This window comes from Sapajus apella, unplaced genomic scaffold, assembly GCF_009761245.1.
Source record: "Sapajus apella isolate SASKATOON/1434 unplaced genomic scaffold, GSC_monkey_1.0 scaffold22, whole genome shotgun sequence".
Lineage (NCBI taxonomy): Eukaryota > Metazoa > Chordata > Mammalia > Primates > Cebidae > Sapajus > Sapajus apella.
Genome location: NW_022436962.1, coordinates 7,352,706 through 7,377,288, shown reverse-complemented (window position 1 = coordinate 7,377,288; position 24,583 = coordinate 7,352,706). Strand labels below are relative to the sequence as shown.

Here is a 24,583-nt window from a genome sequence, read left to right as displayed (position 1 = left end):
GATTGAGGCTGCAGTGAGCCATGATAGCACCACTGCACTCCAGCCTGGGGACAGAGCGAGAACCTGTCTCCAAAGGGAAAAAAAAAAAAGAGGAAAGTAAAGGAATAAAGGGGTGGCTACTCCATAGACAGAGCACCTCTGAAGGGAAGTGGTTGGCTGTTTTCATGGTTGTTTTTTGTTTTAGAGTCTTGCTCTGTTGCCCTGGCTGGAGTGCAATGGTGCAATTCCAGCTCACTGCTAACTGCACCTCCTGAATTCAAGGATTCTCTTGCCTCAGCCTCCTGAGTAGCTGGGATTACAAGTGTGTGCCACCACACCTGGCTAATTTTTCTATTTTAGTAAAGATGGGGTTTCTCCATGTTGGCCAGGATGGGGTTTCTCCATGTTGGCCAGGCTGGTCTCAAACTCCTGACCTCAAGTAATCTGCCTGCCTCAACCTCCCAAAGTGCTGGGATTGCAGGCATGAGCTACCACACCTTTGACCTTTCTTGGTTATTTATTTATCGTATGCTAAACAAAGGGTGGACTATTCATTAGTTTACTGGGAAAGGGGTGGGGATTTCCCAAAACTGAAGGTTCCTTGTCCTTTTAGACCATAGAGTGTAACTTCTAGACATTGCCGACATTGCCATGGCTTTTTTTTTTTTTTTTTTTTTTTTGAGACGGAGTTTCACTCTTGTTACCCAGGCTGGAGTGCAATGGCGCGATCTCGGCTCACGGCAACCTCCGCCTCCTGGGTTCAGGCAATTCTCCTGCCTCAGCCTCCTGAGTAGCTGGGATTCAGGCATGCACCACCATGCCCAGCTAATTTTTTGTATTTTTTTTTTAGTAGAGACGGGGTTTCACCATGTTGACTAGGATGGTCTCGATCTCTTGACCTCATGATCCACCCACCTCAGCCTCCCAAAGTGCTGGGATTACAGGCGTGAGCTGGTAGGAGTACCAAAGTGCTGGTAGGAGTGTCTTTTAGCACGCTGATGTATTCTAATGAGCATAGAATGAACAATGAGGACGACTAGGGGTCACTGTCATCGCCATCTGGGTTTTGATGGGTTTTGGCTGGCTTCTGTATCACATTCTGTTTTATCAGTGAGGTCTTTGTTACCTGTAGCTTGTCCCAACTTCCTATCTAATCCTGTGACTAAGGATGTCTAACCCATGGGGCGAGGTGGCTCACACCTGTGATCCCAACACTTTGGGAGCCTGAGGTGGGTGGATCACTTAAGGTCAGGAGTTCAAGACCACCCTGGCCAACATGGTGAAACCCCATCTCTACTAAATATATAAAAAATTATCTGGGTGTGGTGGTGGGCACCTGCAGTCCTAGCTACTTGGGAGGCTGAGGCAGGAGAATCACTTGAACCCAGCAGGCAGAGGTTGCAATGAACCAAGATTGTGCCACTGCACTCTAGTCTGGATGACAGAGCTAGACTCCATCTCATTAAAAAAAAAAAAAAAAAGAATGTCTAACCTCCTGGGAATGCAGCCCAGCAGGTCTCAGCCTCATTTTACCTGGCTGCCATTCAAGATGGAATCGCTCTGGTCCCAGTGCCTCTGACATACCCACTCTGAATCTTGCTGAACTTCCATGAAAGGTGGGTCTGCCAGAATTCTCTACTCATAGGCACCGCAAACACTGTATATAAATGGAAAGCAAAGAAAGCAATGAATGACGAACATGCATGTTGTGGGTGTCTTCTCTTCCCATGTGCGTTCTCCGTTGTCCCAACAGACTTGATTCACAAAACATGAGTTCAAAGATAAGAATTTCTTTTTTTTTTTTTTTTTTTTTTGAGACGGAGTTTTGCCCTGTCGCCCAGGCTGGAGTGCAGTGATGCAATCTGGGCTCATTGCAATCTCTACCTCCCAGGTCTAAGCGATTCTTCTGCCTCAGCCTCCCAAGTAGCTGGGATTACAGGTGCCCACCACCATGCCTGGCTAATTTTTGTATTTTTAGTAGAGACTTTTCACTATGTTGGCCAGACTGATCTCGAACTCCTGACCTTGTGATATGCCCACCTCAGCCTCCCAAAGTGCTAGGATTACAGGCGTGAGCCACCGTGCCTGGCCTAAGGATTTCTTTTGAAGGTAAGAATTTCAGACCGGGTGCAGTGGCTCACTCCTGTAATCCCAGCACTTTGGGAGGCTGAGGTGGGCATATCACAAGGTCAGGAGTTCGAGATCAGTCTGGCCAATATGGTGAAACCCTGTCTCTACTAAAAATACAAAAATTAGCCAGGCACAGTGGCATGTGCCTATAATCCCAACTACTCGGGAAGCTGAGACAGGAGAATCGCTTGAACCCAGGAGGTAGAGGTTGTAGTGAGCCAAGATCGTGCCATTGCACTCCAGCCTGGGTGACAGAGCAAGACTCTGCATCAAAAAAAAGAAGAAAGTAAGAATTTCAAGGCGGCAACAGCACATTAAACCAAGTGCAGGGCCCTTCTGAGTGCCAGGCCCTGTGCAGCTGCTCAGGCAGCACACCCAGGAAGCTGGCCCTGCGTGGGAAATTGCACTTTTGTGAAGGGCCTCAGGTTCCTTTCATTTCCCCTGGAGAGTCAAAGAAGCATCGGAGATAGGAAGAAAAGGTTAGAGTTTTCTGGCTATGTTGTCATATTCTTCTGAAATGATCCTAACCTTTCAGGGTAGAAACAGACATCTACCTTCCCAGTCTGGAGTTGGGAATGCTGAAGGAAATGATTAGCAGGAGGAAAGGGAAGCCTGTTTACTTCCATTTCCCTCTAACTTCAGGAGAGCAGGACACCGGCTTATTGACTGAAAGTTTCTGGAAATATTTGCAAGTCAGTATAGGCCTTCAGCCCACAGGAAACCCAGAAGTGATGATAAAGCCTGTTACAGCAAGGGGATGCTTGGCTGGGCGTGATGGCTTGCGCCTGTAATCCCGGCACTTTGGGAGGCCGACGTGGGTGGATCATCTGAGGACAGGAGTTCAAGACCAGCCTGGCCATCATGGTGAAACCCCATCTTTAAAAAAAAAAAAGTAAGGGGATGCTGAAGGACAGATGCCAGAGGGACTGCAACACCTCATCTACTCTCCGTTAGAGGACAGGGGCTTCTAGAGGGAAGGAGGTAACTTAGCAAACCTCTGTATTTTCTACTAAACAGTATCCCGGTGGAAGACACAATCAATATAATATAGGTCTGAATAATTGATTAACTTTATTTAACCAATGGAGGACTCAAAATGGGTTAGTTATCTTTGTTTGTTTGTTTGAGGCAGTCTTGCTGTCTCCCAGGCCGCGGTGGCAAGAATACAGCTCACTACAGCCTCGACCTCTTGGGCTTAAGCAGCCCTCCCACCTCAGCCTCCCAAGTAGCTGGGACTACAGGCAAGCACCATCATGTCCAGCTAATTTTTGTATTTTTTGTAGAGATGGGGTTTTACTATGTTGCCCAGGCTGGTCTTGAACCCCTGGGCTTAAGCCATCTGCCTGCCTTGGCCTCCCAAAGAGCTGGCATTGCAGGCATGAGCCATTGTGCCTGGCCTTGGTTATCTTTATATCTAGTTTTTCATCCTGTCCTAATCTTGAAAAACTTCCTCATATTTAGCATTATTGAGTGTATGAGATAAGACAATTAGTCAAAATTTCCTGGCAACTAATGTGAGAAAACAAAACCATAAATGGAAAGAAAAAAATTAACATTCAATAAAAATTTTTTTCATTGACTCATTTGCAAAAAATTCTTAGAACAAGAAATAAACAGAAAATCTACCTGAGACAATCTACAATGCATTAATCATTCTTGATTTGGGAGAATATGTAAGTGTGACTGGCTGATTGAGGTATCCAGATTGTTGATGTCTAAACAAGAGCTGGCTTAGGGCCAGGTGCAGTGGCTCACTCCTGCAATCCCAGCACTTTGGGAGGCCGAGGCAGGTGGATCACGAGGTCAGGAGGTCCAGACCATCCTGGCCAACATGGTGAAACCCCTTCTCTACTAAAAATACAAAATTAGCCAGTGTGGTGGCAGGTGCCTATAATCTCAGCTACTTGGGAGGCTGAGGCAGCAGATCACTTGAACCTGGGAGATGAAGGTTGCAGTGAGCTAAGATCATGCCCTTGCACTTCGGCCTGGGCAACAAGACCGAAACTCCATCTCGAAAAAAAAAAAAACAAGAGCTGGTTTAGTTTATCCCAGGACCTGCCCCCAACAGTCCCTCCCATCCATACTGGGTGACAGCTATCGTCACAACTTCTAATTTAGATCTCATAACTTTTCATCCTCTCTTAGTTATGAGAATTCTCTCATGCCAATATTTAAGATTTTGTTCAGTTCATTTAAGCTTTATTCTCACATATGAGACAAACTTTTCCTTACGTGACTGTGGGGCTGTCCTTTCTCTGTGATTGCTGCTGCCCTGGCTAACCCTGCTTGGCCATCAGCACCAGACTGTCATGGTGTCCTCTCTGTGGCATGAATTTAAATGCTGGCCACTTGGTGGTGTAATGGTCTGTTTTCACTCACAACACTTCTGACACCAAATGTATGGGGATTTTTGACCAGTTTTCTGACCAGTTTTCCAGCTCTCTGGACACCAGTTGAGTGTCCTACAACTGAATTCTTATACTAACCTGTCTCTCCTTATCTACAGTAGATTGACTGACTTAAGCCAAATGTGCATTTCAAGTAGTTTCAGAATTGCTAACCCATACTTCTGTTGAGATCAAATTTACCAACCAGAGTGCAGTTTTTTTTTTTTTTTTGAGACAGAGTCTTACTCTGTCGCCCAGGCTGGAGTATAATGGCACAATCTCGGCTCACTGCAACCTCCACCTCCCGGGTTCAAGTGATTCTCCTGCCTCAGCCTCCCGAGTACCTGGGATTACAGGAGCCTGCCACCACACCCAGCTAATTTTTGTATTTTTAGTAGAGATGGGGTTTCACCATGTTAGGCTGGTCTCGGACTCCTGACTTCGTGATCCGTCTGCCTCGGCCTTCCAAAGTGCTGGGATTACAGGTGTGAGCCACAGTGCCCCAGCAGAGTGCAATTTTTGTATACAGCTCTTTGTGTCCTTATCTACAGTTACAAGTCAAAACACTGTTTTCCAACTTTAATTGTCAGTTCTTTTTTCAGCCCATACCGTTCAGTGAGTTGATGTCATGCATTTATAATAAAACTAGATTCGTTAACCACAATTTACATACCATCCTGGGTTCCCTTTACAATCTGTTCATTTTTAAAAATCTGCATACAATAAAAGCCTCTTTTTCTAGTGCATATTTATTTATTTTTGAGACTAAGTCTCACTCTATTGCCCAGGCTGGAGTCCAGTGGTGTGATCTCAGCTCACTGCAACCGCTGCCTCCTGAGTTCAAGCGATCCTCCTGCCTCAGTCTCCTGAGTAGTTGGGACTACAGGCGAATGCTACCTGCCCGGCTTGTTTTTGGAGTTTTAGTAAAGATGGGGTTTCACCGTGTTGGCCAGGATGGTCTCGATCTCCTGACCTTGTGATCTACCCGCCCTGGCCTCCCAAAGTTCTGGGATTACAGGCATGAGCCACCACGCCCTGCCATGTGTATAGTTATTGCATTTGCAAATGGATATAGTCATGTATCCACCACACACAGTATCATATAGAACAGCTCCAGCTCCATCAGCCTAAAATTCCCTTTGCAGCCCCTTTGTAGCAAACTTGTCTCCTTTCCCCAAACCTGGTAACAACTGATCTGTTTTTCTTCCCTATAGTTTTGCCTTTTCCAGAACTCCATATAAATAGAATTGCACAACACGTAGACTTTTAGACCTAGCTTCTTTCACTTAGCAAAATGGATTTAAGATTTGTCCATATTATTGTGCGAACCAATAGTTCATTTTTTACTGTTGAGTATGGATAAACTCAAGGAATGTATATCAACGTTTATCCAGTCACCTTTTGAAGGATATCTGGGTTATTTCTAGTTTTCAGTAATTATGAATGAAGCTGCTATAAATAGTCATGTGAGAGTTTTTGTGTGAATGTAAGTTTTCAATTCACTTGGGTCAATTTCTAGTAGTGGAGTGGCTGGGCCATATGATAAGTTATGCTTGTAAGAAACTGCTGAACAGTTTTTCAAAGTGGCTCTGACATTTTGCAATCCCATCAGCGACCAGTGAGGGTTCCTGTTCCTCTGCATCCTCAACCACATTTGGTTGCTCACACTTTTTTTTTTCCAAATTAATAGGTCTTTTATTGCATCATTTTAAGTATCACAAGTAGGTCTTAGCTATGATAGGCATCTTGTTTCTGTAGCTGGACAACTCTAAGTTCTTACTTATCGGCCTGCTGAACAGTTCCTTTTTCAGAGACATAGATACCATCCCAAAATTTCCGGATATCCTTGTTTTTAACTGTTGTAGCTTGCTGAATCAAAGCCGCTGAATTTGAAACAAGCTCAATGTCATTTCCTTCAAGGATTAATTCATCTTTCTGGGCTTGTGATACTGAACAAACGACAGCTGGTCTCATTCGGCCCCTGCGGATGTATTTTTCACCCAAGAAATTTCAGATTTCAACGAGAGACCCATTCTCCTGAATAACAGCGTTGATGGGGAAGTGAGCACACACAGGCCTCATCTTGTAACGGAAGCCCAGGGTAACACCCTTGATCGTGTTCTGTACATGACTACAAATAGTCCGAACCGTAGCCAGTTCCTTTCGGTTACCCCACCATTTGTCAACCCGGAGCCCCTTTTTTTTCTTTCCAAGAAGACTGAGTTCTACATTGATGTGATTGAAGTCCCTTCGCAGGGTTCCTCTGGGGCCCTTCACGATAACTGTGCATCCCTTCAGAGTCCGGTCGACATTTTCTGGATTATTGACAGTCTGATTGCTGAGAATGGTCTTCATTCTCGCAGTAAACGCAGCAAAGAAAGCCATTTTTTTTTTTTTTTTTTTTAAGAGCGAGTCTTGCTCTGTCACCCAGCCTGGAGTGCAGTGGCATAATCTTGGCTCACTGCAACCTCCACCTCGGGGGTTCAAGGGATTCTCCTGCCTCAGCCTCCTGAGTAGCTGGGATTATAGGCTCACACTACCAAGCTTGGCTAATTTTTGTATTTTCAGTAGAGACGGGGTTTCTCCATGTTGGCCAGGCTGTTCTAGAACTCCTGGCATCAAGTGATCCACCTGCCTTGGCCTACCAAAGTGCTGGGATTACAGGCATGAGCCACTGCACCTGGCCTGCCCACACTCTTTAAAATGGAAATTGCCCACCCCACTCCACCCCAACTTCTTCCTTTCTTTTGACCTCTGCCTGGATTATACAATAATCTATACTCTTGCTTTGCAGCCTGTTGGTGTTAATGAAGGTAATAATCTTAGGCTACTGTGCGCTACTTCCCTGCTTTCCTCACGGTTCTAGGAAGCAGTTTTAGCATGCATTCTTAGGTTGGTACAGAAGATAACCACACTCTACTTTAGAAAAATTCCCTTCTGGAATTCCCAAACCTCTGCTTTTGTGTAGCCTCTTGGTTCCTGCTCATTTCAGCCTCTTTTTAGTCTAACCAAGTGAATCCACTGAAGCACTAGGGTGATTCATGGGTCTGCAGTGGACTCTGCAGTGGCTAAAGATCCCACCGGATAGACTACTCCGTGTGGCTTTACGGCTGGGTACCTGGGTCTTAATTCATCAGGAAGGAGCCGAGTGCCAGGCCCCTGCTCAGAGTCCCTGCCTTCTAACTTGGCAGCTAGCACATTCTCATAGTCATGAGAGTCCTCATCTGACATCTCTTCTCTAGGTTCCATCCCACTGTCCTCACTCTGTGTGAACGGCTGAAAGGCTCCATAATCCCCTGAAGCAAGGATTGTCCTTTTGACACATTGGACGTGGGTCCCTGGATCATCTGTCTTGTCCTCGACATGACATGTGTTTGAGGATGGCACATCTTTCTCAGCCTGCTGCTGGCTTCCACTGGGATCTGCTGCTGGAACATTTTCATAGTCTCTGCTGCACTGAAAAGCCACCCAGAGCTGCCTCTCCTGGATGACACTGAGATCCAACCCTGTCATGTTGACATAGTCGTTTGAGGTCTGAGAAGAACCTTCTCCATCGCTGAGTGAATCACGTCCCTCAGTTCCCGGAAAATGAAACGTGGTACAGTCACCAGCATCCCCACAGCCCTCATCTCTTTCCTCAGTAAACTCCTCCAGCTTCTGGGTACTGGGAAGAACACAGACATTTATGGAAGGGCTTTTGGTAGGAGCTAGAGTCTCAGCAATCTCTTCTGCTGTGGGGACATTGACATAATCATGGGAATCCTCTGAAGAAATGCTTGTGCAGTCCCTGGAAGCTCTGACATTGACGCAGTGTGCTGAGGGAGTGAGGCTCCCACACATCCGGGGCACCAGGGCGTTGTCATAGATACCCACTGCATACTCCGTGGCATGGATATGGGCTCTATTTTCCGGGGAGGGATTGCCCGCTTGGGAGGGCTATGAGGAAGAAGAGGAAACCAGTGATCAGGTACAAGCAGAACTATGGACAGAGTCTTTCTTCTTCCTGGCAAATAGCCCTGGCATAGTTCACTTGGTTCTCCACCTCAGAGAAAATGCCTAAGTCAGGGGTCCCAAACTGCAAGGCTCTGCATGCCAGGTAGGTATAAGGGAAATGGGATGAGTTTAAGAAGAGCAACAGTGCAAATGTGATGATAAATTGCAACTGGTTTTTGGCCACAGAATGGGAATCAATGGGGGGTGGAAGGCAAGTATTATCAACCTAGAGCCCATTGAGAGGCTGTACAACATAGTGGCTAAAGGTGAGGCTCAGACTCAGACTGAAGGCGCAAATCCTAGTCTCCTCACTTTGTGCCAAGTGAGTATGAGCACCTGACCTCATCTCTCGGTGTCTTCATTTCTTAGTTTATAAAATGAGGATTATCATAATATTTACATCATAAATTTGTTTTGTTTTTCAATTTTGAGAAGGAATTTTACTCTTGTCTCCTAGGCTGGAGTGCAGTGACACGATCTCAGCTCACTGCAACCTCCGCCTCCCATGTTCCATTAATTTTCCTGCCTCAGCCTCCTGAGTAGCTGGGATTATAGGTGCCTGCTACCACTGCCCGGCTAATTTGTTTTTGTATTTTTAGTAGAGACAAGGTTTCACCATGTTGGCCAGGCTGGTCTCAAACTCCTGACCTCAGGTGATTCACCTGCCTCAGCTTCCCAAAGTGCTGAGATTACAGGCGTGAGCCACTGCGCCAGGCCACAGCATAAGATTTTGTGAGGAGTAAATGGATTACTATGTATAAATGGTTTAGAATAGCTTCTGGCCATTGAAAACACTGAAAATTGCTTGCCTTTTTATTTTTTATTTTATTAAATTTTTGTATATTTAGTAGAGACGGGGTTTCACCATGTTGACCAGGATGGTCTCGATCTCTTGACCTCGTGATCCACCTGCCTTGGCCTCCCAAAGTGCTGGGATTACAGGCTTGAGCCACCGTGCCCGGCTATTTTTTATTTTTTTTTAAAGACAGGGTTTCACCATGTTGGTCAGGCTGGTCTTGAACTCCCTACCTCAGGTGATCCACCCGCCTTGGCCTCCAAAGTGTTTGGATTACAGGCGTGAGCCACCACGCCCGGCCCGCCTTTTTATTTTTAAGAGTGCAACCGCATGATCTCGGCTCACTGCAGCCCCCGCCTCCCAGATTCAAGAGATTCTCCTGTCTCAGCCTCCCAAGTAGCTGGGATTACAGGTGTCTGTTGCCATGCTTGGCTAATTTTTGTATTTTTAGTAGAGATGGAGTTTCACCATGTTGGGCAGGGTGGTCTTGAACTCCTGGGCTCAAGCCGTGCTCTTCTCTCAGCCTCCCAAAGTGCTGGGATTATAGACATGAGCCACTGCACCTGGTCTCAATTTTTAAATGTTGGCAATTGATTCAAAATCTTCTCTTTTTTTGAGATGGAGTTTCGCTCTTGTTGCCCAGTCTGGACAGCAATGATGCGATCTTGGCTCACCGCAACCTCTGCCTCCCAGATCCAAGCAGTTCTCCTGCCTCAGCCTCCCAAGTAGCTGGGATTACAGGCACGCACCGCCATGCCCAGCTAATTTTTTGTATTTTTAGTAGAGATGAGGTTTCTCCATGTTGGTCAAGCCGGTCTTGAGCTCCTGACCTCAAGTGATCCACCCACCTCAGCCTCCCAAAGTGCTGGGATTACTTGTGTGAGCCACCACGCCCAGCCTAAGATACTCTTAAAACACCAGGGTCCAAGCCAAGTACATTTGTTAATTTAAGACAATTTGGTACCTAAACTCCCTTTGGGAGGCTAAGTTGGGCAGATTGCTTGAGCTCAGGAGTTTGAGACCAGCCTGAGCAACATGGTAAAACCCCATCTCTGCACAAAATACGAAAGTTAGCCAGGTGTGGTGGTGTGTGCCTGTGGCCCCAGCTACTTGGGGGGCTAAGGTGGGAGAATCACCTGAGCCCAGGAAGCAGAGGTTGCAGTGAGTCGTGATCATGCCACTGTACTCCAACTTGGGTGACAAAGTGAGACCTGGTCTCAAAAAAAAAAAAAAAAAAAAATACACACACACACACACACACACACACACACACACACACACACCAGCCAATTTCAGTTCTGACATTATGCACTTGAATATCTGTACCCTGGCACCCTTTTTAAAACAGGCACTTGCCTCTGTCCTTAATTTTTCCTTTTGGGTATAGGGAGGTCCTGAGGCTGGTCTTCCCAATTTATTAATAGGACTTCAGGACAAGTGCCAAAAGGCATGCTGTTTGTTTGTAGTGAAACCAGATCCAAGCCCTATAACTCTGTCCCCTCGGTTCTTCTGCCAGAGACATGTCATTCTCCCAGGAAGCTTGACTCTTACCACATGCTCAGGGCTCTCAGAATTTCTGGAGAGGAGGCTCTCGGTACTGAAAATGCGGATACTCCTTGACTGATGTCTCCCTGAAAGGACAGAGAACAAATCCTGAAGAGAGCCAGTCCTCTGGGTGCTTTAACCCAAGTAACCCCTGCATCATGGGTGAACTGAGTTTGTACGGTGTCTGGAATTTCCAGCCTCGGGTCCAGGGTTCTGCAGTGTTCTGAGGTCAGAGCTATGGGGAGGACACTCTGAGGACTGGAAGCCCGTCAGCTTCTGTGGCACTGGGGGATGCTAGCACAGAGGTTGGGAGACTGAGGAACAAACCCCTGCGGGAGAACCTCCTCCTCAGCCCATCCTCTGCCTGTGATGCTGTCAGCGAAATTCTCCTCCTTTTTGTCTTCCCCATGGCTGGACACACTTGGCCTTCTTCTTTTGCCTTAACATTAAGAAAAAAAAACAGGCTGGGAACAGTGGCTCATGCCTGTAATCCCAGCACTTTTGGAAGCTGAGGTGGATGGATCAAGAGGTCAGAAGTTCAAGACCAGTCTGGCCAACATAATGAAACACTGTCTCTACTAAAAATACAAAAAATTAGCCGGGTGTGGTGGTGTGTACCTGTAGTCCCAGCCAGTCGAGAGGTAGAGGCAGGAGAATCACATGAACCCGGGAGGTGGAGGTTGCAATGCACTGAGATCATGTTGGATTCCAGCCCCGGCAACAATGCAAGGCTCCATTTAAAAAAAAAAACAAAAAAAACCTCCCAGCCCAGATGACCCTCTGCTCCCTTTTCGGAGCCCTCCAGCACCCCTGGAGTTGCAGCTGACCGTCTATCTATCCCAGTCTCCTGATGCTCTCTGAAGGGCAAACAGGTTTGAGAGCTTAGAGGAAGTTGCTTCTGGAGAGCGAGAGGCACATTCTGGGAGCAGAAGTTTGAACATCTGGACTCTGTGGATTAGAAGGAAAAACCTACCCAGCTCTTCTTGTCGCCAAGGCAAGATGTCGTAAATATTTTTGGCTCTTTGTCTGGTTTGTGGCAGAGTCAGCAAGGGCATGACGGTAACTCGGAGGTAAGGAACTTGCCCTGAAAAGCAATGAGAGAGATGGGAGTCACGGCGGGTTCAGCTGCACAGAGTGTAGGGACGCATGGGAACGAGATGGCCCCTGAAAATGCTCCCCATCCTCGCCAGTGCTCACAAAAATACATTTGCAAACTTGAGCTGCAGAAATTTTCATTTGAGTGAGAGGAGTAGGGGACTTGATGGGCAGAGCATAAAGAGGAAACTGGCCACAGGGCCACCCGGGCAACATCTTTCCCAGGGGAACCCCATCAGCGCGGGGCCTTTGGGGCCACAGTTCAGGATCTTGAGTGAGACAGTGGCCAGTGTATCAAGTAAGAGCTGAGGACTCCCCAGGCCAATAGTTTATTCCTGGAAAACAACCTGGGCTTTAATTACCAGGCTAGATTTTTAATCCTACTGTGTCTCAACTCAGGACAAAGAAGGGACTCACGCTTCTTCCGTTTATTCCAGTTCCACAGGATGCAGAAAACCGCAACGACCAGGAGGATGGCGAGGAGTCCCAGGAACCCAGAAAAGATGCTGCTGATCTGGTCTTTATTTCTAGAAAATCAATCACATACCACGTGCTAGCTGTAGGAGGGTGGGAGGCTGGAGGAGACATTTCCTTTAGAGTTAGAGCCTGAAGATTTGGAATGGAAGCTGAGTGAGGGAGAGCCGAGGGGGGGTGTGGTGGAAAAGAGGGTTATCTCTGAATATGGACTTTATGGAGAGAGGGGACTTGGACAGGGGGGAAGGGAACTGTTCCTTTCAAACGCCTACTGAGTGTCAGGGGTTTGCATGTGAGACTTACTTAATCTTTATAGCAATCCTATCACACTTTGTGGCCAAGTAACCTGAGATTTAGACTCAGAGGGGTAAAGGAACATGTCAGGGATTACCCAGGTAGAAAGGGGCAGAGGAGGAATGTGAATCTAGGTCTGTGTGTGTCCAAAGACCATGCTCTTTTCACTCTGCCACAGTGTCCTCCAAACCTGCAAAGTCAAATTCATCCGGCCTTTCCCCTTCTCGTTCCCTACTCATGAGCTTCCTGGCTTGCTTGGAGGAGAGAATTAGCCAACTTACAATTAGGGAGTGGCTCTGTGACAGAGTCCAACTTGCATGAACTTGAATAACCCCCGCAGCACCAATTTGTGGAGTGGAGCTGGTCTCTAAGCAACACTCTGCTGTTGTGTGGAGTATTTTTTCTTTTCTTTTTAGAGAGAGTCTCGCTCTGGCACCTAGGCTGGAGTGCAGTGGTATGATCTTGGCTCACTGCAACCTCTGCCTCCCGGGTTCAAGTGATTCTTCTGCCTCAGCCTCCTGAGTAGCTGGGACTACAGGTGCATGCCACCACACCCAGCTAATTTTTTGTTTTGTTTTTTTTGTTTTTTTTGAGACAGAGTTTTGCTCTTGTTGCCCAGGTTGGAGTGCAGTGGCACAATCTCGGCTCACTGCAACCTCCGCCTCCTGAGCTCAAGCGATTCTCCTGCCTCGGCCTCCCAAGTAGCTGGGATTACAGGCACGTGCCACCACGCCTGGCTAATTTTTGTATTTTTAGTAGAGACGAGGTTTCTCCATGTTGGTCAGGCTGGTCTTGAACTCCCAACTTCAGGTGATCTGCCTGCCTTAGTCTCCCAAAGTGCTAGGAGTATAGGCGTGAGCCACCACACCCAGCCTAAATTTTTGTATTTTTAGTAGAGACAGGGTTCACCATGTTGGCCAGGTTGGTCTTGAACTCCTGACCTCGTGATCCACCCGCCTCGGCCTCCCAATGTGCTGTGATTACAGAGTGTGAGCCACCGCTCCCAGCCTATCCAGCTTTCTAGTGGGCATTTCTACTAGCTGCCTATCAGACATCTCAAACCAAAGCAGAGCTGCTGTTCTCCCCACATAAACCTGCTACTCCCCTGATGTTTCCCATTATCTAGTGGCTTAGTCAAAACCCTTGGAGCCAGGTTGGGCACAGCAGCTCACGCCTGTAATCTTTGGGAGGCCAAGGTGGGCAGATCACAAGGTCAGGAGTTTGAGACCAGCCTGACCAACATAGTGAAACTGCATCTCTACTGAAAATACAAAAATTAGCTGGGCAAGGTGGCTTGTGCCTGTAATCCCAGCTACTGAGGAGGCTGAGGCAGGAGAACCACTTGAACCAGGGAGTCAGAGGTTGCGGTGAGCCGAGATTGTACCACTGCACTCCAGCCTGGGCAACAGAGCAAGACTCCATCTCAAAAAAAAAAAAACCAAAAAACCAAAAAAACCCTTGGAGCTCATGCCCCACTTCCAGTCAACCAGCAGATTCTATCTGCCTTACCTTGGGCATTTATTCCAAGCCCAACCACCACTTCCTCCTCTGCTGTCCCCACTTGGGTTTCAGCCACTGTGTGTTTCACATGAACCTTTGCAAGAACATTCCTGGTGGGTCTCCTTTCTTTAACTCTTGACTAGGTAATACCTTCACACAAAAGCCCGTGTGATAATTCTAAACAGTCAATCAGATCACATCCCTCCTCTGCCCGCCACTCACCCTGGCTTCGAGTGACTTAGAATAAAGTTTGTAGTCCTTCCTCAGTGAGGACTTCATGGCACGACATGGTCTGGCCTCTGCCTATCTCTGACCTTACTTCCTACCACTTTCCCTCTGACTTTGCCTGCCAGGAAAAGCACAGTTCTGTGTCAGACCTGCCACTCCCTCTCCCAGGAACCCTCCTCTCCCAGCTTCTGCATGGCTGAGTGCCTCATTTCATTCAGGTCTCTTCTGAAATGTCAAATGTCATCTCCTCAGACGGGTCTTCTATGGCCACACCTTACTGCTTGTAGTCCCCTTGCTGTGCTCCACTTTTTCTTCATGGCACTGATGATTGATTGATATTATACATTCATTTGTTTGTCTGTTTATCTTTGTTTTTTTTGAGACGGACTTTCCCTCTTATTGCCCAAGCTGGAGTGCAATAGTGCAATCTCAGCTCACTGCAACCTCTGCCTCCCGGGTTCAAGCTATTCTCCTGCCTCAGTCTCCCAAGTGGCTGGGATTACAGGCACCTGCCACCATGCCCCGCTAATTTTTTGTATTTTTAGTAGAAACAGGGCTTCACTATGTTAGCCAGACTAGTCTTGAACTCCTAACCTCAGGTGATGTGCCCGCCTCGGCCTTCCAAAGTGCGGGGATTGTAGGCGTGAGCCACCGCACCTGGCTGTTTATCATTTTTTTTACTAAAGAAAAAAAACTTTGAGACAGAGTCTCCATGTGTTGCCCAGACTGGTAACTGCTGGGCTCAAGTGATCCTCCTGCCACGGCCTCCCAAAGTGCTTGGATTACAGGCGTGAGCCACCATGCCCGGCCAAGAGACTGTGCCTCAAAACAACAACAACAACAACAAAAAACTACCATATGATCCAGTAATTTCACTGCTGGGTATATATCCGAAGGAAATGAAATCGGTATTTGAAAGGCATGTCTACACTCCTATACTTATTGCAGCGTTATTCACAATAGTCAACATATGGAATCAACCTACATGTCCATCAATGGATGAAAAAAATGTGAATACTAATCAGCCTTTAAAAAAGAGGGGAATTCTGTCATTTTTGACAACATGAATGAACCTAGAGGTCATTATTTTAAATGAAATAAGCCAGGCACAAAAAGATAAATACCAGATGATCTCACTCATATGTGGAGTGGAAAGCTGAACTCATAGAAATGGAGGAATATTGGTTACCAGGGAGGGGTTGCAGAGATGTTGGTCGAAGGATACAGAATTTCAGAGAAAGAATAAGTTCGAGAGATCTGTTGTATAACATGATGACTATAGTTAATAAAAATGTGTCATATTCTTAAAAATTGCTGAGAAATTTTAAGTATTCTCACCACAAAAAAATTGTGAAGTAATATGTATCTTCATTAGTTTAATTTAGCTGTTGCACAATGTATACATATTTCGAAACAACAACAAATATATATAATTTTGATTTGCCAATTAGAAATAAAAATAAATAAAGAAATACTTTTGGAGGGATGCTTCAGGCTTCTGATTTTTGTGAATTCATTGCTCATCGATGCTTGTATCTACCTGCAAGTGACATGTGTTTGCCAGGCTAATAACATTTATTTCCCAAAACTACTGCAATTCTATTTTATTTTTTGAGACAGAGTTTTAGTCTTGTTACCAAGGCTGGAGTGCAATGGCATGATCTCGGCTCACTGCGAACTCTGCCTCCAGGGTTCAAGTGATTCTCCTGCCTCAGCTTCCCAAGTATCTGGGACTATAGGCACACACCACCACGCCTGGCTAATTTTTGTGTTTTCAGTAGAGATGGGGTTTCACCATGTCAGCCAGGCTGGTCTCAAACTCCTGACCTCAGGTGAACTGCCCACCTCGGCCTCCCAAAGTGCTGGGATTACAGGCATGAGCCACTATGCCCCACCTCAAAATGACTGCAATTTAAAAATTAATTGTCATTGGGTTGTATCTTTATTATAATACTGAAATTTATAGCTGTCAATGTTTTTAAAGTTTCAACTGCTGATGGATTTTTAGTTTTGTTTGTATGAGATTGAAAGGATTAGCAGTAATTTATACCCACGATTAGTTAGTTCTGTAAGAATTTATGTCCTCAAGACATATCTTTATTACATCTATCACTACATTTTTTTTTTTTTTTTTTTTTAAGATGGAGTCTCACTCTGTTGCCAGGCGCCAGGCTGGAGTGCAATGGCACAGTCTCGGCTCACTGCAACCTCCGCCTCCTGGGTTCAAGCAATTCTCCTGCCTCAGCCTCCCGAGTAGCTGGGACTACAGGTGCACGCCCCCATGCCCAGCTAATTTTTGTATTTTTAGTAGAGACAGGGTTTCATCATGTTGGCCAGGATGGTCTCGATCTCTTGACCTCGTGATCCGCCCGCCTTGGCCTCCCAAAGTGCTGGGATTACAGGCTTGAGTCACCGTGCCCGGCCTTATCACTACGTTTTTTATTCATGGCAAGTTTTTGGATCTCAAAACACATCCTTGGAAAACTCAGCCTTTTGTTTCTGTCATGGGGACATCTAGGAAAGATTGACGACAGGGGTCAGGGCCTCTGAGAGGTGAGAAATCCAACCAGTCCAGGCAACTAGGTTTAAGGACCATGTTATCACAGTTTTTCTTCAACCACAATATCTTCTTTCTTTCCTCAATACCTGCCTTTCCCCCAGCACCCCTGAGGAAAAGCCTCCAATCCTCGAGTTTAGTGGTCTTAGTGGACCCGAGCCTGGGTGCTGAGAGGCGGCAGCACTGCTGTGTGAGAAGCTCTTAAGGGTGGACTAAGACCTTCTGCCTAAATCAGGGGAGGGTGGAAGTCACCACCCTGGGTCACTTACCTGTCCGGGCTGCTGGGAGTCACATGCAGAGTGCTGAACTCCAAGGTCCTCCCTCCGATTGTCGGAAGGGTTGTGGTGACACCATCCATTGTCTCAGGAACCTTTCAGATGCTCTCTGGCTTCAGCTTCTAAGTTTCTCTGAATCATAATCAGTTAGCCAGCATGTCTATCACCTCCACCCACCCTCAACAAACTTCCTATCTTGTGACTACCTCTGAAATGTCAGGCTGAGTTGACCCAACATACATTAAGCAGCAGGTTTGGTTCTACCTGGACGTGGCTAATGCCCACTGCAGGAGTACAATCTCATCCCGACGTGGTGCCTCCGAGTGAGGTGGCTCAGGGAGAATCTATGGCCTCTGCCTTCTGGTGGAAACATGAGTGGCACAGAGGCAGAAACTGCCAAGAGGCTCAGGAGAGGTTCCGTGAGAAGCTCATCTTCCTTCAACACCCAAAGCAAAGCGAAAAGAGCAAACCACTTTGCCAGAATGGAAACAGAGAGTCAGTCACCGGAAATGACACCACCAATGTGCTAATGAAATGCGGGGCACAGGAAACGCTGCTCAGTTCTTAATCTGCTAGAAGAAAACATATCTTCAACCCACCATTCCCTGGGTTTGCCAGGTGCTCTGTGGTCTATGATGAGTGTGATTAAAAATGGGGCAGGGTGGTAGAGAACTTGTGATTCTTTACCCTGGGGTTTCGAGACATTTAGAGTTTTATAAGTCTTTGAATTTATAGCGTTTTCTAAGCAAGTCTAGGAAGCACTGGAGGTTGCCTTTTAGAGACAGACAAATGCAGATCTCTGGGACCCTCCTCTGATTCAGTAAGTGGAGGGTGAAGAGGAGGCAGGCTTTGGGCATCGATGCTCTCCAGGTGATTTTGACGGAGCTGGTCTGTATGTCAAGTTTTGGGAATCTCTGCTCTGGGCACTACCTTAAGAATGGATGTTATGCTGGGTTAGCAGGGCCCCTGCACCCCCAAGGTGACCTTCCACAGCGTCTGGCTGCTGGGGATCTCCTGTTCTCAGGGCTCTTTTGAAGATCAGTCACAGTCCTAGTTGTCACACACCTGTCACAGAAGTTGCATAATTCATCCCTGAGGGCTACCCGAAGTCTTCCAAACTGTGAAGATTGTTCAAAATTTGTTGCTAGCTCCCCTCCCTTCTTGAGCCTACTAATCTCTAGAAACACTCTTTGCAGCTTGGGAGAGTCCAAAGAGAAGGGGCCACTAAGACTGTTGTGAGGATGTGAAGAAGAACCTCTCTGACTGCACCTTCCACAAGGAAATGGATTCCCAGATAATGAATGGAAGGGAAGACCAGCAGCACTCATGCTTCCCTCCCACCTCTTCCCAGTGGACACGGAGGTCCTCAGCTTTCCTGAGCTGGCAACCCCTGACCTGTCTGGGTCTAGACTCTCACAGAGTCCCCAGGGGCTGCAGACTAGCCCTGGCCGGCTTTCCAGGGAGCTTTATCATTCCAGGTCCTGGGCCCCTTCCCTCCCAGGAGCTTCACCTTGTAGGAAGCAGAAATGGCTCAGAGTCAGCTGGTTCTGGAGCTGGAAGCTGGGTCTCTGCCCACTTCTTTGGATCAGGTCTGAGTAGGAACTAGGATTACTCACAAGATTTATCATGCTGTCGGGACTGTGTGTGAACCAGGAACTTGGAAAGTAGTACAAGGGAAGGGCACATGGAACCAAACCTCAGAACCATGACTGCTACTTAAAAAAAAAAAAAAGTTTCTTTTGAAAGAACTTTTCCATTGCACGTGATCATTTCAGGGCCTCACTTATCATCTTCCCTCTGACTGTCCGATTCTCTCCTTCCCCCACTGAGGGAAATCACCACCTCAGGAGTAGCTGCCCAAGTTACCTACCCCAGGCTGCAGGCCAGTGCCAGGCTCCAACCCCCGGCTGTGCCCCTCATCCTGCTCTCCTTTCCTTCCCCATGGGGCAAAATCCAGTTAAACTAACAAAACAAAAAGTAGGTAGCTGAAATGATTCATCATAATAGCAGGAAAACAACACTCATTCCTGGGAAACGGGGTGTATGGTTTTTTTTTTTTTTTTTTTTTTGAAACCGGAGTTTCACTCATGTTACCCAGGCTGGAGTGCAATGGCGCGATCTCAGCTCACCGCAACCTCCGCCTCCTGGGTTCAGGCAATTCTCCTGCCTCAGCCTCCTGAGTAGCTGGGATTACAGGCACGCGCCACCATGCCCAGCTAATGTTTTGTATTTTTAGTAGAGACGGGGTTTCACCATGTTGACCAGGATGGTCTCGATCTCTTGACCTCGTGATCCACCTGCCTCGGCCTCCCAAAGTGCTGGGATTACAGGCTTGAGCCACCGCGCCCGGCCTGGGGGTGTATGTTTTAAATCCAATTGCCTTATGTTGTTGATGTTGTTTTTTTCTGAGACGGGGTTTCACTCCCATTGCCCAGACTAGAGTGCAGCGGCACGCTCTTGCTCACTACAACCTCCTGGGTTCAAGCCGTTCTCTTGCCTCAGCCTCCCAAGTAGCTGGGACTATGGGGACACACCACCACACATGGCTAATTTTTGCATTTTTAGTAGAAACAAGGTTTCTTTTCTTTTTTTTTTTTTTTGAGACGGAGTTTCACTCACGTTACCCAGGCTGGAGTGCAATGGCGCGATCTCGGCTCACCGCAACCTCCGCCTCCCGGGTTCAGGCAATTCTCCTGCCTCAGCCTCCTGAGTAGCTGGGATTACAGGCACACGCCACCATGCCAAGCTAATTTTTTGTATTTTTAGTAGAGACGGGGTTTCACCATGTTGACCAGATGGTCTCGATCTCTTGACCTCGTGATCCACCCGCCTCGGCCTCCCAAAGTGCTGGGATTACAGGTGGAGATGTTAAAAAACGCGCGCTTTGAATGAAACGACATTCCAAACAGGCTTTGTGAGAGCAACACGGCTGTTTATTCACCTGGGTGCAGGTGGGCTCAGGCCGAAAAGGGCGTTAGCAAAGGGCAGTGGGACAGGACTTGGTTTTAGAGGTTTGGGTAGTTTTTTGGGGGATGGGGTGTTGCAGAGTAAGTTCAGTTACAGTGGTGGGGGGTAGGGGCAAAGGAGTATACATGACCACAAGTTCAGTTACAATGGCAGGGCTGGGTGAGAGGTATTTACATTATCATAAGAACAGTTAAGATGGCAGGGCTGGGTGAGGGACTTGTTTGGAGAAGCGATCAGGGACAATGGGGAATGCGGGGCTGGGAGACATCAGCCGAGGCAGACTTCAGGCTTTCAGGCTCCAGGCATGCATATGGAGACCTGACAGGAGCCACTGCACCAGCCTGCTCTAGTGTTTCAACCACTTTTAAGATTTTCTGTGGTTGGATGCTACATATGTTTTTTTTTTTTTTTTTTTTTTTTTTTTGAGATGGAGTCTCACTCTGTAGCTCAGGCTGGAGTGCAGTGGCGTGATCTCGGCTCACTGAAACCTCCACCTTCTGGGTCTCAGTTCAAGCAATTCTCCTGCCTCAGCCTCCTGAGTAGCTGGGATCACAGGCATGCACCACCGCGCCCAGCTAATTTTTGTATTTTTTAGTAGAGACAGAGTTTCACTGTGTTGGCCAGTCTGGTCTTGGACTCCTGACCTCATGATCCGCCCACCTCAGCCTCCCAAAGTGTTGGGATTACAGGCATGAGCTACCACACCTGGCCACATATGATTCTTATCAGACCCCAACACTAGCCTTTGGGAACCACAGTTCCTTCAGTGGTTGCCAGAGAGGTGTTACACCGGAGGGGTCCTGATGCAGACCCCGAGAGAGGGTTCTTGGATCTTGCACAAGAAAGTGTTCATGGTGAGTCCACAGAGTAAAGTGAAAGCAAGTTTATTAGGAAAGTAAAGGAATGAAAGAAAGGCTACTCCTTAGACAGAGCAGCCCTGAGGGCTGCTGCTTGCCCATTTTTATGGTTATTTCTTGGTTATATGCTAAACAAGGAGTGGATTATTCATGCCTCTCCTTTTAGACCATACAGGGTGACTTTGTTTTTGTAAACTATCATGGTGCCGGTGAGAGTGTAGCAGTGAGGATGACCAGAGGTCACTCTTGTCACCGTCTTGGTTTTGGTGAGTTTTGGCTGGATTCTTTACTGCGGGCTGCTTTATCGGCAAGATTTTTATGACCTGTATTAGGTGCCGAACGCCTGTCTCATCCTGTGACTTATAATGCCTTAGCTGACATTGAGATACCACCTCACTCCAGTTAGAATGGCGATCATTAAAACATCTGGAGACAACAGATGCTGAGAGGATGTGGAGAAATAGGAACACTTTTACACTGTTGGTGGGAGTGTAAATTAGTTCAACCATTGTGGAAGACAGTGTGGTGATTCCTCAAGGATCTAGAAATAGAAATTCCATTTGACCCAGCAATCTCATTACTGGGTATATATCCAAAGGATTACAAATCGTTCTTCTATAAGGACACGTGCACACGAATGTTCATTGCAGCACTGTTTACGATAACAAAGACCTGGAACCAACCCAAATGCCCATCGATGATAGACTGGACAGGAAAAATGTGGCACATATACACCATGGAATACTATGCAGCCGTAAAAAATGATGAGTTCTTTGTAGGGACATGGGTGAATCTGGAAACCATCATTCTCAGCAAACTGACACAAGAACAGAAAATCAAACAGTGCATGTTCTCACTCACAGGTGGGTGTTGAACAATGAGAACATATGGACACAGGGAGGGGAGCATCACACACTGAGGTCTGTGGTGGGGGGAGACTAGGGGAGGGACTGTGGGGGATAGGGAGCTGGGGAAGGATAACATGGGGAGAAATGCCAGATACAGGTGATGGAGATGGAGGCAGCAAACCACATTGCCATGTATGTACCTATGCAACAATCCTGCATGTTCTTCACATGTACCCCAGAACCTAAAATGAAATATATACATATAATATATAATATATATAATAGAATGCCTTAACTGTCTCAGAATGCAGCCCAGTAGGGCTCAGCCTCTTTTTACCCAGCCCCTAGTCAAGATGAAATTGCTCTGGTTCAAATGCCTCTGACAACTTCAGCCTCCCAAAGTGCTGGGATTACAGGCATGAGCCACCATACCCCACTGAGTTCCTTAATTTAATTTAGTTAATTTTTTTTTGAGACGGAGTCTCAGTCTGTCGAACAGGCTGGAGTATAGTGGCATGATCTCGGCTCACTGCAACCTCCACCGCCAGGGTTAAAGCAACTCTCATGCCTGAGCCTCCCAAGTAGCTGGGATGTGCAACCACATCCAGTTAATGTTTTGTACTTTTAGTAGAGATGGGGTTTCACTATGTTGGCCAGGCTGGTCTCAAACTCCTGAACTCAAGTGATCCGCTCTCCTCAGCCTCCCAAAGGTTGAGATTACAGGCGTGAGCCACCACACCTGGCCAAGTGTCTTTTTTTTTTTTTTTTTTGAGACAGTCTCACTCTGTCGCCCAGGCGGAAGTGCAGTGGCACCATCTTGGTTCACTGAAACCTCCACCTCCCGGGTTCAAGCAATTCTTCTGCCTCAGCCTCCTGAGTAGCTGGGATTACAGGTGCCACCATGCCCGCTAACTTTTTTTGTTTTTAGTAGAGACAGGGTTTCACCATGTTAGCCAGAATGGTCTCGATCTCCTGACCTCATGATCTGCCTGCCTTTGCCTCCCAAAGTGCTGGGATTACAGACGTGAACCAGCGTGCCCGGCCAAGTGTTATTTTTACAGAAAAGCTGTTGCACCTAGGCAACATGGTAAGACCCCTGCTCTAAAAAAATATAAAAAAAATATTTAGCCAGGCACGGTGGCGAACACCTGTAGTCTCAGCTGAGGCAAGGGGTTTGTTCAAGCCCAGGATTTGGGGGCTGCAGTGAGCTATGATTGCACCACCGCACTCCAGCCTGGGTGACAGAGCAAGACTCTGTCTCTGAAACAACAACAACAACAAACCCAAATTATTATTTTTAAAAATGTTCCCCAAGTGCCACCACCTGTATGAGCCTCCCCTTCTGAGACCTGGGTTTCCTCTTCTGTGCCCACATGGCACTGTACATGTATCTATTTTTTTTTTTTTTTGAGATGGAGTTTTATTCTTGTTGCCCAGGCTGGATTGCAATGGCACGAGCTCAGCTCACTGTAACTTCCACCTCTGAGGTTCAAGTGATTCTCCTGCCTCAGGCTCCAAGTAGCTGGGATTACAGGCATGCGCCACCACACCTGGATACTTTTGTATTTTTAGCAGAGATGGCGTTTCTCCATGTTGGTCAGACTGGTCTCGAACTGCCTACCTCAGATGATCTGTACTACTCGGCCTCCCAAAATGCGGGATTACAGGTGTGAGCCACCTCGCTTGGCTTTTTTCTTTTTTTTTTTTTTTTTTTTGATCTGGAGTGCAATGGCGTGATCTTGGCTCACTGCAACCTCTGCCTCCCAGGTTAAAGTAATTCTCCTGCCTCAGCCTCCTGAGCAGCTGGGATTACAGGCGCCCATCACCACACCCAGCTAATTTTTTTAGTTTTAGTAGAGACGGGGGTTTCACCATCTTGGCCAGGCTGGTCTTGAACTCCTGACCTCATGATCCACCTACCTTGGCCTTCCAAAGTGCTGGGGTTACAGGTGTGAGCCACTGTGCTCGGCCACATGCATCTTTGTGAGAGCATCTTTCAGGCCGCTGGGGTTATTTGTTTAAATGTCTGTCACCCAAGTAGACTTTTAAAACCTGAGGACAGGGACTATGGTTTACTTATTGCATCTCTGGCATTTAGCACAGTGCTTGACTACAGGAATTAATTGGGCCATCTGAAAAGGTCTCGTAGGTGCTTCTTGCTTCTGTGAATTTGGGACATAAGTGTGTGATGGTGTCAGAGGTGTTTGAACCAGAGCAACTCCATCTTGAATAGGGGAGGGGTAAAACACGGCTGAGATCTACTGGGCTGCATTTTTAGGAGGTTAAGACATTCTTAATTACAGTCACAGGATGAGATAGGAGGTACACGAGATACAGGTCACAAAGACCTTGCTGATAAAACAGCATGTAGCCAGCCCTGGTGGCTCACGCCTATAATACCAGCACTTTGGGAGGCTGATGCGGGTGGATCACCTGAAGTCAGGAGTTCATGACCAGTCTGGCCAGTATGGCAAAACCCCGTCTCTACTGAAAAATACAAAAATTAGCCCGGTGTGGTGGTGCACACCTGTAGTCCCAACTACTCAGGAGGCTGAGCCATGAGAATCGCTTGAACCGGGAGGCAGAGGTTGCAGTGAGCCGAGATCGAGATCGCACCATTGCTCTCCAGCCTGGGTGATAGAGCAAGACTTAGTCTCT

At 47.1% G+C, this 24,583-nt stretch overlaps 1 protein-coding gene and 1 pseudogene across 2 annotated transcripts; both read right to left on the bottom strand.

The window, feature by feature from the left end:
- Positions 1 to 6,183: 6,183 nt before the first annotated feature.
- Positions 6,184 to 6,866, bottom strand: LOC116558744 (annotated as a pseudogene).
- A 304-nt stretch (positions 6,867 to 7,170) lies between these two features.
- On the bottom strand, positions 7,171 to 17,775 carry LAX1 (lymphocyte transmembrane adaptor 1). 2 transcript variants are annotated; one of them, XM_032288823.1, is made up of 6 exons: positions 17,518 to 17,748; positions 17,248 to 17,385; positions 12,343 to 12,452; positions 11,804 to 11,914; positions 10,837 to 10,916; positions 7,171 to 8,432 (listed from the first exon to the last, which is right to left on the bottom strand). In XM_032288823.1, the coding sequence occupies exons 2-6, from the start codon at positions 17,334 to 17,336 to the stop codon at positions 7,536 to 7,538; spliced, it is 1,287 nt and encodes a 428-aa protein (XP_032144714.1). In that variant the 5' UTR covers positions 17,337 to 17,385; positions 17,518 to 17,748; the 3' UTR covers positions 7,171 to 7,535. The 2 variants fall into 2 exon arrangements, with proteins under 2 accessions (XP_032144714.1, XP_032144713.1); XM_032288822.1 differs by having other exon boundaries at positions 17,248 to 17,775.
- Between the last annotated feature and the right edge of the window lie 6,808 nt (positions 17,776 to 24,583).